The following is a 15,054-nucleotide window of genomic DNA, read 5'->3' on the forward strand; positions in this document are numbered from 1 at the left end:
AGACAGCAATGGTTTTTCCAAACTCATTACAGAGAGTACACTCACTGATTCCAAACTCTGTCTGCTCACTGTACTTCTCCAGGTCAATCTGGATGCTGGTTTTAAAGAAATCCAACTTGGCTTTGAGCTGCTGAGACATGGAAGCCATAGAATTCTTCATCTTGGAGAGGCAGCTATTATTCCGGAGGAGATTCATCCTGCAGGGACCACAAAAAACAGCCTTCAGGCATCTTTGGGATCCAAATACCATTTCCTGTACAACAGCAAAACCACCTCAAATGCCAAGGCAGATCCCTACTATAATTATTATTATTGTATCAAAAGTAGCCACTTATAATCATACAATTTCCTAGCCCTCAGCCAGCACTGGAATAAGGCAAAGTACCACACAAAGGGCCAATAACCCAGTTAGTCATATCCCAGGGGAAAGAGTCAGGCAGACCCCAGCATGACAATCAGGGGAGCTTTGCTGACCCAGACTGCAGTGAGCTTTTCCACATTCCAAAATCTGCCCCTAGTTCAGCCAGCCCACCCCTCAGTTTACAGCTCCATGTGCTGACCTCACTCACCTCATAAAGTCTAAAAGGGCCTCCCTCAATCCTGCCCACCTGACCACTTCCTGCCTGTCCAAACCAGCGTCTCCCTCTTGTCTGTCCTAGCAGTTGCTTCTGGGCCCCTGCCTCCGCCACCTCCCTGTGGAAAAAGCCACCACGCGATTTTAAATTAAGTCCCAAACCGCCTGGCATAATACATGGCAGCTCGCTGTCCCTGCTGTAGCCGGTTACAGTCCTCCTTCAGGGTCTGGATGCTGTGCCAAACCTGGCCCCACACTTTCCTCAGCTGGAAGAAGGAGAGGTTCCTCTTGGGCTCTTGAACTGGAACAGAGACATATGTAACCGTCAGAGAAAAACTGCCCTGCGATTAACCATGTCATGCCTTGTGACATCACTGGCACTTTTACATTTTTCAGTTATATAACTAAACTACTATGCTATCACATAACCTTTTTGGGTGTTAAGCCTGGTTACTGTCACATACATTTTTTGTATCCCATTAATAGCACAAGCATGTACCAGTCAGTAAATACCTACTTATTTGAAGAAACACTTTGTGAACCACATGGAGTCAATTACATGTACACTGGCTCTTATGCTTTCAACAGAAACCTTTATGTTTACAATATTTAAAGTCATATGAAGTTTTCTACAGATTCAGCTTCACCCAGTAGTACTGGAACATCATTAAACAAGCAGTAAGTCTGGAGCTAAGACTCTTGACCCTAGATCTGCTTATTCTAAGTGTGTGTGTGTGTGTGTGTGTGTGTGTGTGTGTGTGTGATAGCAGGAATGGCAGATGCATTAAAATGTCCATCTACCACCCATACAATGGAATATTACACAAGTATTAAAAATAGGCAGCTCCATATGCACCAGCAGGGGAAAAATTTTCTAAAATATATTATTAAGTGAAAAAGGCAGGTGCAGAACAGTACATGTTGTATGTTACCATATGTTGGGGGGAAAAATACCTATACACTTTATAATGCATAGAATACCCCTGGAAGGTATACCCAAGAACTTGACAGGAGTGGTTTCCCTGGAAGAAACTGGGAAATTGGGAAGAGAGGCTGGCTTGTTACTGTATATTCTTTTGTACCTTTTGATTTTTTTCTATCATGTACAAAATATAAATAAAACTTCAAAAATAAATAAAATGGCCATCTGATTCGATCAAGTTCAGAGGCGTACAGGCAGTATTCTCTGTCCTAGGTTTAGAATTCTATTTGTGAGGTTGAAATTGAAGACTTCCTTTACTCTTTTTTGGCTGGGCTACTCTTAAGTCCCAAGTAAAGAAGGTTGCCCCAGGGACTGGATAAGCCCATCTCCTTGGTGTGGAGCCCTCCGCTAGTCCATGTCTGTCCCTCCTGCCCTGTTCCAAGCATTGTAAGTGATTATTTAAAAAAATATTTTTTTTAATGTTTATTTTTGAGAGAGATCGAAAGCGAGTGGGGGAGGTGCAGAGAAAGATGGATACACAGAATCTGAAGTAGGCTCCAGGCTCCAAGCTGTCAGCACGGAGACCAATGTGGAGTTTGAACCCATGAACTGTGAGATCATGACCTGAGCCAAATTCTGGCACTTAACCGACTGAGCCACCCAGGCACCCCATAAGTGATTAAAAAATAAAAACAAAAACAAAAACAATGATCTTCTTACGGATACAGCTGACACTTTCAGGTTGGGGCCGTGGCGAGATCTGAGTCTCATACGTGATTTTACTGTTGTCAAAGAGAAAGACGAGATCCATGTCCAATGTGCGGCCCTCATTCAGCTGCAAAAGGATAAGAGGAAGATGAGATCTTGTGGATGCCACCCCTTCCTTTTCCAAGTAATAACAGAGATTTCAGGGCGTTCCCCACTATTTCCCAATGGCATCATCTTCAGCCAGCAAGTACTGAGCACCCATAAAGCCTTTCTTTTTTTTTTTTAATTTTTTTTTAACGTTTATTTATTTTTGAGACAGAGAGAGACAGAGCATGAATGGGGGAGGGGCAGAGAGAGAGGGAGACACAGAATTGGAAGCAGGCTCCAGGCTCTGAGCCATCAGCCCAGAGCCCGACGCGGGGCTCGAACTCACGGACCACGAGATCGTGACCTGAGCTGAAGTCGCCGCTTAACCGACTGAGCCACCCAGGTGCCCCACCCATAAAGCCTTTCTTAATGACTCCAGCCTACACCTCCCTTTCCTGGTCCTTTTACACTTTTTTTTTTTTTAATGTTTATTGTGTTATTTATTTTTGAGGGAGGGGAGGGGAAGAGATAGAGGGACATAGAGAGAATCCCAAGCAGGCTCCATGCTGTCAGCACAGAGCCCAAAGCAGGGCTCAAAACCACAAAACATGAGATCCTAAACTGAGCTGAAACCAAGAGTCAGACTCTTAACTGACTGAGCCACCCAAGGAGCCCCCTTTTACGTTTATTATCCAAACGTGCCCCTCAATCACAACTTATTACGGTCTTATTCTCTATTGTCTTTACTGTGCAATTTAAATGTTCGGTCTCTCCGTCCTATCCCATGGTTGTTTCTCACACGTTATCAGTTCTTTGGGGGCAGGGACCACGTCTTGCATTGCTGTGGTCATCAGCACTGTTCTATACACAACAGTTTTGGTTGACTCGGAGGAATGAAGCACTGCTTTGGCAACAGAGCCCACAGAAAGGCGCTCTGAGTGGTCTGAAAGTACCAAGTCAAGTGTGCAGGGATTCATGTCTCCTATTAGACCATGCAGAGGATCTCACATTCCAACTAAAAAACCAGGCAGTTATCTGCATCATGTGACAAAGTAGAGCTGAAATCTGAATGCGCAGTTAGTTCCCCTGGAAGCAAAGCCAGGAAAAGCAGGGCATCCTTAGGGAACAGGGCTTCACCTTGCCCTCTGAAATACACTGAGTAGCCGGCTTGTCAGGGATCAATGCCAGACCAGCTTCTTGCAGCAGCTCCTGGTCCTCCTCGGGGATCCCTGTGTCATTCTGGATTCTGGCCTTTAAGCTCTGCAGACTCTCATCCTCTGTCACTGGATACGTGTGAATGATGCCTGTGACCATGTTCAAGATATGAACCAGCTGCAACACAACCCAGATGTTACTGGAAACAAAAACCCATCTTTACAGAGAGGCCCACCTACTTGCCTGGATCGTCTGCTCCTCCCAACATTTCCCAGCCACACGAAGAAAGGGGCTAGTCGGAAGGAAGGGAGTCTCGGTGCCCAGAGTTCACACATTCTGGTCTTTAATGCTGCTGTTTGTTCACAGTGTGACCTTACAACCGATGTCAACCAGCATGGGGGCAGATGCTCTCACAGGGGCCTCCCTTTCCACAGCTCAGATGGCCCATGACTTGCTTTTGAAGGAGCTCTTCTTTTTTCCCCAGCCCTGCCACAGCCCACTGGGGACTTACTGCCTTGAGGCTAACCTGGCTCCACACTCACCTTTAGGTTTAAGATGTCATCCAGGGCCTTGAAACAGCCATTGGGACCATACACGGGATCGGTGCCCCTCTGTCGTGGGTGCCACATCAGCATCAGCTGCAGCCACTTCTCAAGTCGCTGTGCCAGGACGCTGAGAAGAAGAGCACAGCGTAGGAGGGGACAGCTCCAACACCATCCTCAGGTGGCCTTACCATGCACACCCCACGTACATTCACCATACTCACACCCACGGCAACCAACATGTGATGACTGAAGATGAATTAATCTGACGGAAAGCCAAACTAATGATTCAGGTGCTTATCCCCTCTCTGATCTGCTACAACACCCCCTGAAATTCAGGATTTCTCAACAGACTGAACTTCCACCTGGCTGCATGAGAATGATCTGTGAAGCTCTTTAAATACACTTTATAGGCATGTCCCACCTCTAGGCAATGCCCCCACACAATCTAGACCCCATGCTGCCAGATTTATTTTGTTAATCCACCCCTACCTGCAAAAGCACTCGTGGTTCCCACAACACAGTTCATGCCCCTTCCTGGGCACAGACCTACCTCATGGAGGCACTCTCAGCCTCCACAGAGGCCAACTCCCTACTCACTGCCTCCTGAAACATGCCTTTGCTCCCCTCACTCCTTCCCCTTGAATTTCCTTCCTCTTCATCCATCCATCCATGTCCTGCACATCTTTCCAGATCCTTCCAGAAAGTTCTAGCTCATCCAAAGTCATTCCATACAGCTCTAATCCACACAGTACCTCTCTCCCCATCCTCTAAATACTTATGGTGATTATTTTCCATGCTACTCAGTTGTTTGTGACTGCCTTGCCACTTGCTTTTGTACTATTACTCAACGCTGGTATTGCTGTTGTCATTTTGGCTCTAAGACGAGACTGCAATGCTGTTCAAACTACAAAGGTTTATTTGTTGACTATGACACAGTATTAGGCTACACAGGAGTGCAAAGAGAAGTAAAGTAGAAATCCTCTACCCTGAAAAGGCTTATAGTTGACTAGGAGACAAACGCTATGCAAAACCAAATGTAGTACAAGGTAGAAACTACTAAGGGTGGTAAGAGGTACAGATAAATTGCTGTGTGAATTTAGAAAAGAGATGATTTCTAGATGGGGTGAGGGGTGGGAATCCATTCTAAGTTGATGACTGAGACGATTATGTCAAATTCCTAGTCACAGGATACCTTGATAATCTATTTAAAAGCTATCAGATGTCACCGCAGACATCTATTTCTGAAAAAGGAAGAAAACTGCATAGAGGAGAAGTGCCACTGGGCCTTACCTGTTCAGATTATTGGGATAGGGTAAGGAGCTAGAAAACTTCACCGCTCCATTCAAGTCTTCACTGACAACAATGTCCATCTCACTCTTCTGCCGGACTTTGGAATGCCTGCAATACAGCCCTTAAGTCACTTAGCAGGCAGGAGACATTGTACTTTGGTAACATACCGCTTTACAACTGTACAGGATACCCCCAGGTCGTGATTCTATCTTTGGGTAACAGTGCATTTGCTTCCTGCTAGGATGGCTTCCTTCCGAGCGCAATAGTCTGTACTGCCTGAAGTAGAGTCATCAACCATCCTGTGCCTAGAGTTCCACAGCCAGTACTACTGACTCCTTATCTCATCCTTCGCTTATCCTTATCATTTTCTCTACTTTTCATCTTATCTAATCCAACATTTATGTTTTGAAAGAGGATAAAATTAGAACTTCCAAACCAGGATCACTGCGTGCAGATCACATTTACAGGAAATAACGCACAATACATGCATGCACAGTGTACTTCCCTCTAAATGCACATGGCTAGATATGATCTCTAATGGTGAATGAACTGTTACATTTCCCAATTTAGAGCACTTATTGATGCATCTGAAATAGTATTTGAAGGGGAAAAAAAATTTAAACCCAACTAGTTTCAAATCTTTTTGGTGATGAGGAAGATAACTTAAATTTGAATAATGCTTCATAGATAACCAAGTACTTGGACACTGAACACATACTTGTTTGCCATGATAACCCCAGGTGGTAGACACTGTTTTTAGTTCCCCATTCAGTGGTAAGGAAATACAGATCAGGTGACTTGCCCAAGGCCACACAACTAAAGAGTGGTAGAACTAGGGACTCAAATCCAAAGTCTGCTGTTCTTTCTAAACTGTATGAATGTCCAAGTCTTTCCTTTCCAAAAACACCTGGGAAATTCAGATAAAAATGTCTTATTCCTGAACACTTTTCGTTGGCAAGGGGTAAGTTGGCCTAGCTGGAACTGGCATGTGGCAGAGGCTGGTGGTTCACAGCTCTGGCTGGAACAGTGATTACTGTAAGGCAGGTGTACCAAGACTGTTGTCACGTACAAATGACACAGGTGATCCTCTAATGGAATACTTAGTCTGTCCATGGGAAATTGTAAAAAATAAAAGCTGTAGTAAATAAAATGCTTATTGCTTAGGTCCTGTAATGTATTTCAAAGTAGGACTGTAATAGAATTATAAAGCTCAAATCACATCTGTCCGGAAATTACTATCCATCTGCCATCTGAGAGGAGAGAGTGAAATTTTTAAAAATTCTCTAAGGCATTACAAAGCAGGTGAGACAGCCACTTTTCACAAACTTGTCCACTGAACAGCTCCTGACTGGGCATCCAAGTAGCCTACTTGAAAGCATCAGCTGGTCTCCCAGCACCGGGGAGGGGAGTTCTAAGAAGCTGATTCTGCAGACAACAGACTTACAATAAAGACGCCAAGACATCAGGGATACATTTTCAAATAGTACTTGTTCTTCTGGTTCTAATGGATTTTAACTCATCTTATTAAAAATAATGGAAAAGCTCAACATTGGAACTGAAGAAATGCAACAATTTCTTGGTTAAAAACACTATTGATGTATAGATATACAGTATATGGTATGACTATAAATTAATGAGCTAATTCCTCAATATTCCAGAACCTGTGCAGGTCAAGTATTGCTTGTTTTATTTTTTTATTTTCTAAAAAACTTTTTTTTCATGTTTATTTTTATTTTTGAGAGAGAGACAGAGCATGGCAGGGCAGGGCAGAGAGAGGGAGATACAGACTCTGAAGCAGGCTCCAGGCTCCGAGCTGTCAGCACAGAACCCAACGTGGGGCTCAAACCCACAAACTGTGAGATCATGACCTGAGCTGAAGTTGGACGCTTGACTGAGCCACCCAGGCGCCCCAATTATTGCTTGTTTTAAAATAAATCACCACAGGAGGGCGTACTTTGCCACTTCACCAGACTCTTGAAGAGCAGGGACCTGGCCTCTTTCACCTCTGCTGAAATTTTCAGTGTTTGGCTTATACGTGCTGACTGAACTGGATTGCCAACACATAAAACCACTCTTCTAGAATTGATTTCCAAGGCTATATCTTAGAAATAAATAATTCATGATGTAAATACCTATTCTTTTAAAAACTTAATGTTTTCACTACTTCTAGAAAAGCATTAAGAAAAATGATAGTAGCCAGTGTTAACAATAGTGTGGTGAAAAGGGCAGCTTTGTATGTTCCTGGTAAAAACATTATTTATACAACCTTTCTGTTGAGCAAATGCTCAATACATATCAAAAACCTCTAAAATGTGTATAATCTTTGATCAGTAAATTCCACTGCTAGGAATTATCCTAGGGAAATAATCATGGATATACAAGGATTTCCTTATAAGGACGTTATTCTTGGTTTTATTTTAAGAAGTAAAAATTATAAACTACCCATGCTTCCAATAACAGTGGATAAGTTAAATAAATTCCAGTATAGCCACTCATTTGAATACCAAACAGAAATTATTACAAACAACGGAAAAACATAAAGCATTTTCAATAGTAAGACTGAAAAGTAGGTTATATGAGAGTATGTACAATAATTTATTTGTGTATTTTTTTTTTTTTTTGAAGTATAACACATACACTGAGGAACCCGGAGATGCACAAAAATGTTCATAATGGTTGTTTCTGGATTTTGTGAAGCTAATTTTCATGGTGTAAAAATGCTCTGAGAGCACATGCAGGATAGTTCCTACTGTGCCATCAACTGATGTAGGAAAGGGGTGAAACATAAACGAGCCAACAGATAAACAGGCCAATTCATACCCGTATGGAACACCCTTGGAAGCATACTGACAACCAGTGGTATCAGGTGCCTGTCAGAAAGGAAGCCAGGTGGCTGGGAGGCCAGTAAGAGATGACTTTTCAGTGCATACTCTTTTTATACCTTTGGAAGCTTGAACCATGTGAACTTATTATTGCTCCAAAAAGACACACAAAAACTGGAAATAAAAACAAAATTTGAAACAACAGTAGCATCATTCACATCAGGGTGTGGCCTCCCAAGGAACACTCTGAATGAAACCTGATTTAGGGGCATGTTAATTTTTAAGCTATGTATTTTGATAATGATTAACCTTCACATATACAATGAACACTTATTTTTGTAATAAAAAAGGTTAAGATACAGAGTAATTCTTTTAAAACTTAAGTATGTCCTTTGGTTTTTTTATTAATAAATTTTTTTTTTGGTAACTTATTTGTGTACACATTGCTTTACATTTTAAGGCACTTTCTTATGCTTTTTTTTTTTTTAATTTTTTTTCTTAATGTTTTTATTTATTTTTGAGACAGAGAGAGACAGAGCATGAGCAGGGAAGGGGCAGAGAGAGAGGGAGACACAGAATCAGAAGCAGGCTCCAGGCTCCGAGCTGTCAGCACAGAGCCCGATATGGGGCTCAAACTCACAGACTGTGAGGTCATGACCTGAGCCAAAATCAGACGATCAACCGACTGAGCCACCCAGGCGCCCCTAATGCTTTTAAAACAAAAATTTAGGGGCGCCTGGGTGGCTCAGTTGGTTAAGTGTCTGACTCTTGGTTTCAGCTCAAGTCATGATCTCATTGTTTGTGCATTCGAGCTCCGTGTCGGGCTCTGCAGTGACAGCATGGAGCCTGCTTGGGATTCTCTCTCTCCCTCTCTCTCTGCCCCTCCCAGTCACTCTCTCTCTCAAAAATAATAAATGAATGAATGAATAAATAAATAAATATTTAAGCATAATAAAATTTGCAGGCAATACATTTCCATGTAAATACTTCTCCTTTGTCATGTGTACATCTCCTTTATTTGTCTACTAATCCACAGCATCCTCAGTGAAAGTGCACACATGTATGCAACAGTCTATAAATGTACTGGCATGTTGCTACTAAACACAGGGCAAACATCCTTTATATGGTATCATACTTAACAATTGTTCTACTTCTCTAGGTTTTTGGAGCCTGGACTGCCCACATGCTGGGCCCTCACAGGACCTCTTTGGGAGACAGATCACTGAAGTCTCGGGCCCAGGCTGGAGTGTCCCATGAGATGGAAACAGGTGAAGGACATGTCTAAGGTAGACGGACACCCTCCTCCCTTCAGGTGGCACTCCTGGCCCCACCCACAGGCCCCGGTCCCTCACTCACCACTGCACGGGCTGCCAGTTAGGGAGGAAAGGTCGGAAGCCTGTGATGCACTCAAAAGCCAAGGTGCCGAAGCTCCAGTAGTCCACAGTCACTGTGTACTTCTGCTGCTCGAGGAGTTCCGGGGCCTGTAGAAGAACATGAGGTGGGGAAACACCTGAGCTGCTTCCTTTTCCGAGGAGCCACCACAGGAGGGGGCAACCAGCCCTTCTAATTGTGTCTCCACACCTGCCCAACTCCATCCAGAGGGTACCGGCATGTCCACTCAAGGGTGAGGGGGTGACCACCTGTGTAGCCAGTGGTATCTAGAATTTTTCTCTACCTCATTCACTCCCGATGCTGACACAGGGTCCCTAGAGGTATTTTTAGGTAGACCAGAGTAGATTATATACCTCTTGAGGGCAGTGTCCAGGTGGGAAGTTACATACAACAAGGAAAATGATACCAGGCTGTATACACCAAATGCATAATACATATATTTAGGACATGTGGTCATACAATGGGACAGGATGTTTACAATCAGGTAGGAAAAAAGCCAGATGCATGACTGCTGCCAAAGCAGAGACAGCTGGAGTAACTAGGTGGGCATGGAACTTGGTTCTGAAAAAGGCTCCTCACATGAGTGTCTGCGAGGAGACGTTCTAGAAAGGACCATCACAAGCAAAGGCGTGGAGACAGGACTGTGCGCAGTCTGGTTAGATGTGTCACACTTCTGCAGGGGCCAAGGAGTGCAAACCAAGAGGAAAAAGTGGGGGGATGATCAGATCAAGCTCTGGATCTTGTTATGGACAGAAGTTTTAGTTCCTGAAGGTGAAGGATTTGACTGAGCCTCCTGGTCAGAGCATGGGGTGCCCCGACTTAACCTCTGCTGAGCCCATGAGGATTCCAGAGGACGCTCAGCAGGACCTACATAATTACATGATAGGGACACAAGGGCCTAAATCACAGCTCTGCATGAGTCATCACTCTGAAAACTCTACTCCATAGAGCAGGTCATAAGTCAGTGGAGCCCATTATAAATCAACGGAGCCCAAGGGAGTATAAATGCACTCAAAGAGACTTCAAAGAATTTCTTCTTCTTTTTCAAGAACTTGATAAAATGCTTAAGCTCATTTAGCCCGGTGGCTTTCAACCTTTTGTTTGTTTATTACAACTGCAGAACCCTTTATTCAATCAAAATTTTATTGGTTGTTACCATCCACAAGCAATCTATTACCAGGTCTTACTGGGTCTCTTGCTAGGCATTTCTTGACTAGTTTTCTATCTCCCCCCTGCTACCACCAGCTCTGAGCTGCCGATCAGAGCCTCCTTACCATTCGCCCACTCTTTACTCTTATTCAATGCAATTCATTCTCCACTCTGTATCAAGAGTGGTCTTTTCAAAGCATAAACCTGATCCTTCTCCAACTTAAAACCCTTCAATGTCTTTTAGTCCTCCAATGGACTACATCCTTTGCCTCAATTTCCTCTCCTTTCCCCTACCTCCAGCCCCTTTCTTCTACTCATCCTTCAGGTCCCAGACAAGATAAGGTCCTCCTAATATGTATTCTTATAACACCCTACACTTTCTCTTTGTAACACTTAACGACAATTTTAATTTCTTAGTTATTTGTGTAAGTTTGGGGGTAATGCCTGCTTTCTCACTAAACCCTAGGCTTCTTTTAAAGACCAGGGAAATGCTTGTCTTCTTTCCCATCACATCGCCAGCTCCTAGCACAGTGCCTGGCACGCAAACATAGACTACACTCAATCAGCAGTTTCCTGAATTGAATGAGTGACTCAAACAGAACCCCAAAATAGACCAAATAATGTAAAGAAAGAGTGGGAGCTCAGAGTTCAGCTCCTTCTTGGTGGCCTGAGACACCTCATGGAAACTGTGGCTTCTACAGACCAGCACGCATCTAGTTTAAACTATTTTCAGATAAAATACCGAAGTCCAAGATGTTATGGGATGTGTTCAAGGGCACGCACTAGCAAAGAGAATGTCAGAGAAGATGCCCATATCCTTACACTGGGCCTCTGTTGGGAAAAAGTGCTGACTTGAACAGATTACGTCTCTGTCATACAACAATTCCTATACATCTGGGAACATCTGAAGAGCTGGCAAGACTTAGATGCTTAAAAGCAGGACAGAGAGGAGCCGCACAAGTCCAGTCAGCAGAGAAAAGCTGATAAGCAAACATGTAAATCCCATTTCTTACCAGGTATTGCAGGGTCCCCACAAAGGAAGTACAGAGACTGCCCTGATCCAGTTCCTTGGCATATCCTAGGTCAATAATTTTGTGTATTAACTGGAAAAAAAGAAAGAAAGAAAAAGGAGAAATCTGAGGGTTATGAGAATACTGGTGACAGAGCAGAGGATATTTCTGAATTCCCAGGTGGTATTAGGTTCTGAGTTCCTAATAACCACCAAATATTTACACAGGAGACTGCCTCCAACATGGTAGATGTAGGGCAAGAGAAGACATAACTGTAAAAATGCTGAAAAAAGGCACATGTTTTCCTTGCTCTGTAACTAATCACCAGAGGGAGGTCAAAATGAACAGACTATACACCAGCCCTCAAGACTGCTATACTGGGCTTTATGATGTGAAAGACCTTCTCAGTAAATGCCTTCAGTTCTCAAATTTTAGAACCACTTACAAGAATAAGTGTGAACTGGAGCAAAGGTGAGGCACTGTGATAGTTATGGGCCAAGCCCAGAATGCTGACGTCTCTATCAGAAGAGACTGAGTGGCCCACAAGTTGGGTTACTACATTCCACTCAGCTGAGTCCTTGCTTGCCACCCCCAGCTAAGCAAAGAAGGCCCTGAAAGGGCACGGGCGCCAAGCCCCATGGGGAGGTTACTGCCACACACAAGCGGGAGGGCCCCTGAGGAGGGTCCCCAGGAGCTCTGGGAAAGCTGCAGGCCGGACCAGGCTCTATATGCAGGTACCAGCTCCAAATGCCTCCTCTCTGCCATAGCTCTCTCTGCCTTCTCTCAGCTCTCTTAGAGCTGGTTTCCAGCTTAGCATCAAAAGTTGCACTCTCAAACACATGGGAAACAAAAAGTCTACTTCCCAGTGGTGCTGGTCCCAAAGGCTGGGGTGGAAGTGGGAGGAGAAACATTTTCCTTATCAGATTCCTGCAACTCGGGCAATTAACAATGTGATCCATTCAAACTTGCCTCAATCTGCGAGCAGGAATTTTTGCTGAATTCTGTTTCAAATCAAAGTGTTCCCAGAGAATCAAAACAAATATAAAGTCAAGGAAATGCAAATATAAACAAAGATACAAAGTGTGTTCCTTCACCACCAGAGCAGCTCCCCTGAGGCACTGCCCAGGACTTTCCAGGAGGGTCACTCACTCTTTGTTCTCCTTGCTGCAGGACAATGTTTTCTGGTTTCAGATCCCGATGGATGATTCTGTTTTCATGAAGGTATCTAAGTGCAGAGGCTGAGAGGGTGGAAAGGGGAGTCAATTTTCATTAAACCTAAAAAATGTGTTTCATTTCAAAATCGCCTATACCATGAAAGATGAATACTGTGTGCCCCTAACATGCACTCTTTCAGGTCACAGACTCACATGGAGGGACAAGGCCCGGGGCAGAAGCTCGTGGGGTGAAGTGAAGGGGACCTGGTTACTTGAGCAGAATGTGGACTACCACAAGAATCTGGCTTCTGCAGGCAAAGAACTCTTAGCTTTCCATCCACGAGGTCACCACTTAGTCTAGAGAGCGGTTCTCAAACTGCACTGCCCAGACCAGCAGCATCTGAGCTTTGAGAAATGCAGAATTCTTACATCCCACCCCAGACCTACTGAGTCAGAAACATTCGGGGTGACCACCCCCGCCACCCATCAGTGTTTTAACAAGATCTCCAGGTGATGCTGATGCTGAGAAAAGTTTGAGAAGGGGAATGTCTCTGGTGTCTTTAGGCTCAAAAGTCTAAATTCTGCAGGGTGGGTAAGGGGGAAGGGCTCTCTGGGCAAAGAGTACTTTGGTCATCCGATCTAAAGTCCAGTGATGTCAGAGCCAGCTTCAAGGAAGAAGTGGAGAGCCCTGGAAGAAGAGATTAGAAGCATATTTCATGCATCTGACAGTTCAACATGTGTTAATTATGTGCTCAGTCTCTGGTAGGCTCTAGGAAGGACATAAGAGATATGATGTCCAACTTTATTATTTTTTTTTCCAACGTTTATTTATTTTTGAGACAGAGAGAGACAGAGCATGAACAGGGGAGGGGCAGGGAGAGAGGGAGATACATAATCTGAAACAGGCTGCAGGCTCTGAGTGGTCAGCACAGAGCCTGATGTGGGGCTCGAACTCACGGGCCGCGAGATAATGACCTGAGCCGAAGTCCTGAAGTCGGACGCTTAACCAACCAAGCCACCCAGGAGCCCCCCAACTTTATTTTTTTTAAAAAAGCTTATTTGTCCATTTGGAGAAAGAAAGAGAAAGAATGAATAGGGGAGGGGCAGAAAGAGAGAAGGGGACAGAGGATCTGAAGCAGGTTCTGTGCTGACAGCAGAGAGCCCAATGTGGGGTCGAACTCACAAACTGTAAGATCATGATCTGAGCCAAAGCCAGACACTTAACCGACTGAGCCACCCAGGTGCTCCTATGATGCCCAACTTTAAAGAATCCAGTTGGGAAGGAAGAAGCCTGCACAACACTGGCTATGAGGAGGAAATATGAGGACATCATACAGGAGGGCCGTGGCACAGAGCAACAGGGCTCCAGCTGCAGCCTAGGCTCCAAGCAGGGTGTGATTTTCACCCATAAGAGGTTTAATAACTTTAACAGAAGTCCTAGCTCATTGTACTACAAAAGAGAAAAACAGAATAACCACCGGAAGGTGATAAAATTATCTTTATCTGGAGATGATATGACTCTATGCTTAGAAACTCAATAGACTAAAAACTGGCAAGAATTTAGTAATCTGGAAACAACACAACTATATTCAAATCAATAGCTTTTCTCTATGTCAGCTACATCCAGTTGAAACCGAAAAAGAAAAAAAAAATCCTATCTGTGTTAGAAACAAAAACTCTAAAATACCATGGGATAAATTTAGGGGGGAAAAAAGTAGCATAAGGTAAGGAAAAGTAGGTGGCATGAAGAAGAGCAATACAAACAACACAAAAAGGTCTTAAAAGTTTATGGCAACGTGACACCATTCACAAAGTCAAAAGACAAAAAGGCTAGGGAAAAAATATCTGAACATATATGCCAAAGAGTAAATATGCCTAATGGACAACAAGTTCTTACAAATCAGTAAGAAAGCAACTCCAGTAGAAAAGGGGGTAATTTACATAAGAAATGCAAATGGCAAACAACACTGCAAAAAGTTGCTTGAGCTCCTGAGTAGTCCACAAAGTGTAAATTAAAGCAAAATGAAATGCCTTTCACTCCCTCTTCAACTGGCAAGGATTTTAGATGAAAAATAAAAGGCACTTCCCTACATTGCTAGAAGGAGTAAAAATTGCTATGCCTTTTTTTGGGAATGAAATATGGCAATATCTATTAATTCTTACAATGTACATATTGTTTGACCCATTATTTTCACCTCTACCTTGTAAAAAAATAAAAAGCCTCATAACATACAAATAAGGATGTT

At 43.6% G+C, this 15,054-nt stretch overlaps 1 protein-coding gene across 5 annotated transcripts in view; it reads right to left on the reverse strand.

The window, feature by feature from the left end:
* The window catches only part of IKBKB (inhibitor of nuclear factor kappa B kinase subunit beta), a 74,199-nt gene that overhangs the window by 11,410 nt on the left and 47,735 nt on the right, over positions 1-15,054 (reverse strand). For 4 of the 5 annotated variants that reach the window (XM_058720533.1, XM_058720534.1, XM_058720537.1 and 1 more), the window contains 9 exons: positions 12,804-12,892; positions 11,658-11,747; positions 9,460-9,584; positions 5,282-5,389; positions 3,989-4,118; positions 3,429-3,623; positions 2,217-2,331; positions 752-875; positions 46-197 (listed from right to left, as the gene is read on the reverse strand). In XM_058720533.1, the coding sequence (XP_058576516.1) occupies positions 46-197; positions 752-875; positions 2,217-2,331; positions 3,429-3,623; positions 3,989-4,118; positions 5,282-5,389; positions 9,460-9,584; positions 11,658-11,747; positions 12,804-12,892 (1,128 nt within the window). The remainder of the gene's footprint in view (positions 1-45; positions 198-751; positions 876-2,216; positions 2,332-3,428; positions 3,624-3,988; positions 4,119-5,281; positions 5,390-9,459; positions 9,585-11,657; positions 11,748-12,803; positions 12,893-15,054) is intronic. The other variant, XM_058720535.1, reaches the window with a different exon arrangement.

This window comes from Neofelis nebulosa, chromosome 3 (assembly GCF_028018385.1).
Source record: "Neofelis nebulosa isolate mNeoNeb1 chromosome 3, mNeoNeb1.pri, whole genome shotgun sequence".
Classification (NCBI taxonomy): Eukaryota; Metazoa; Chordata; class Mammalia; order Carnivora; family Felidae; genus Neofelis; species Neofelis nebulosa.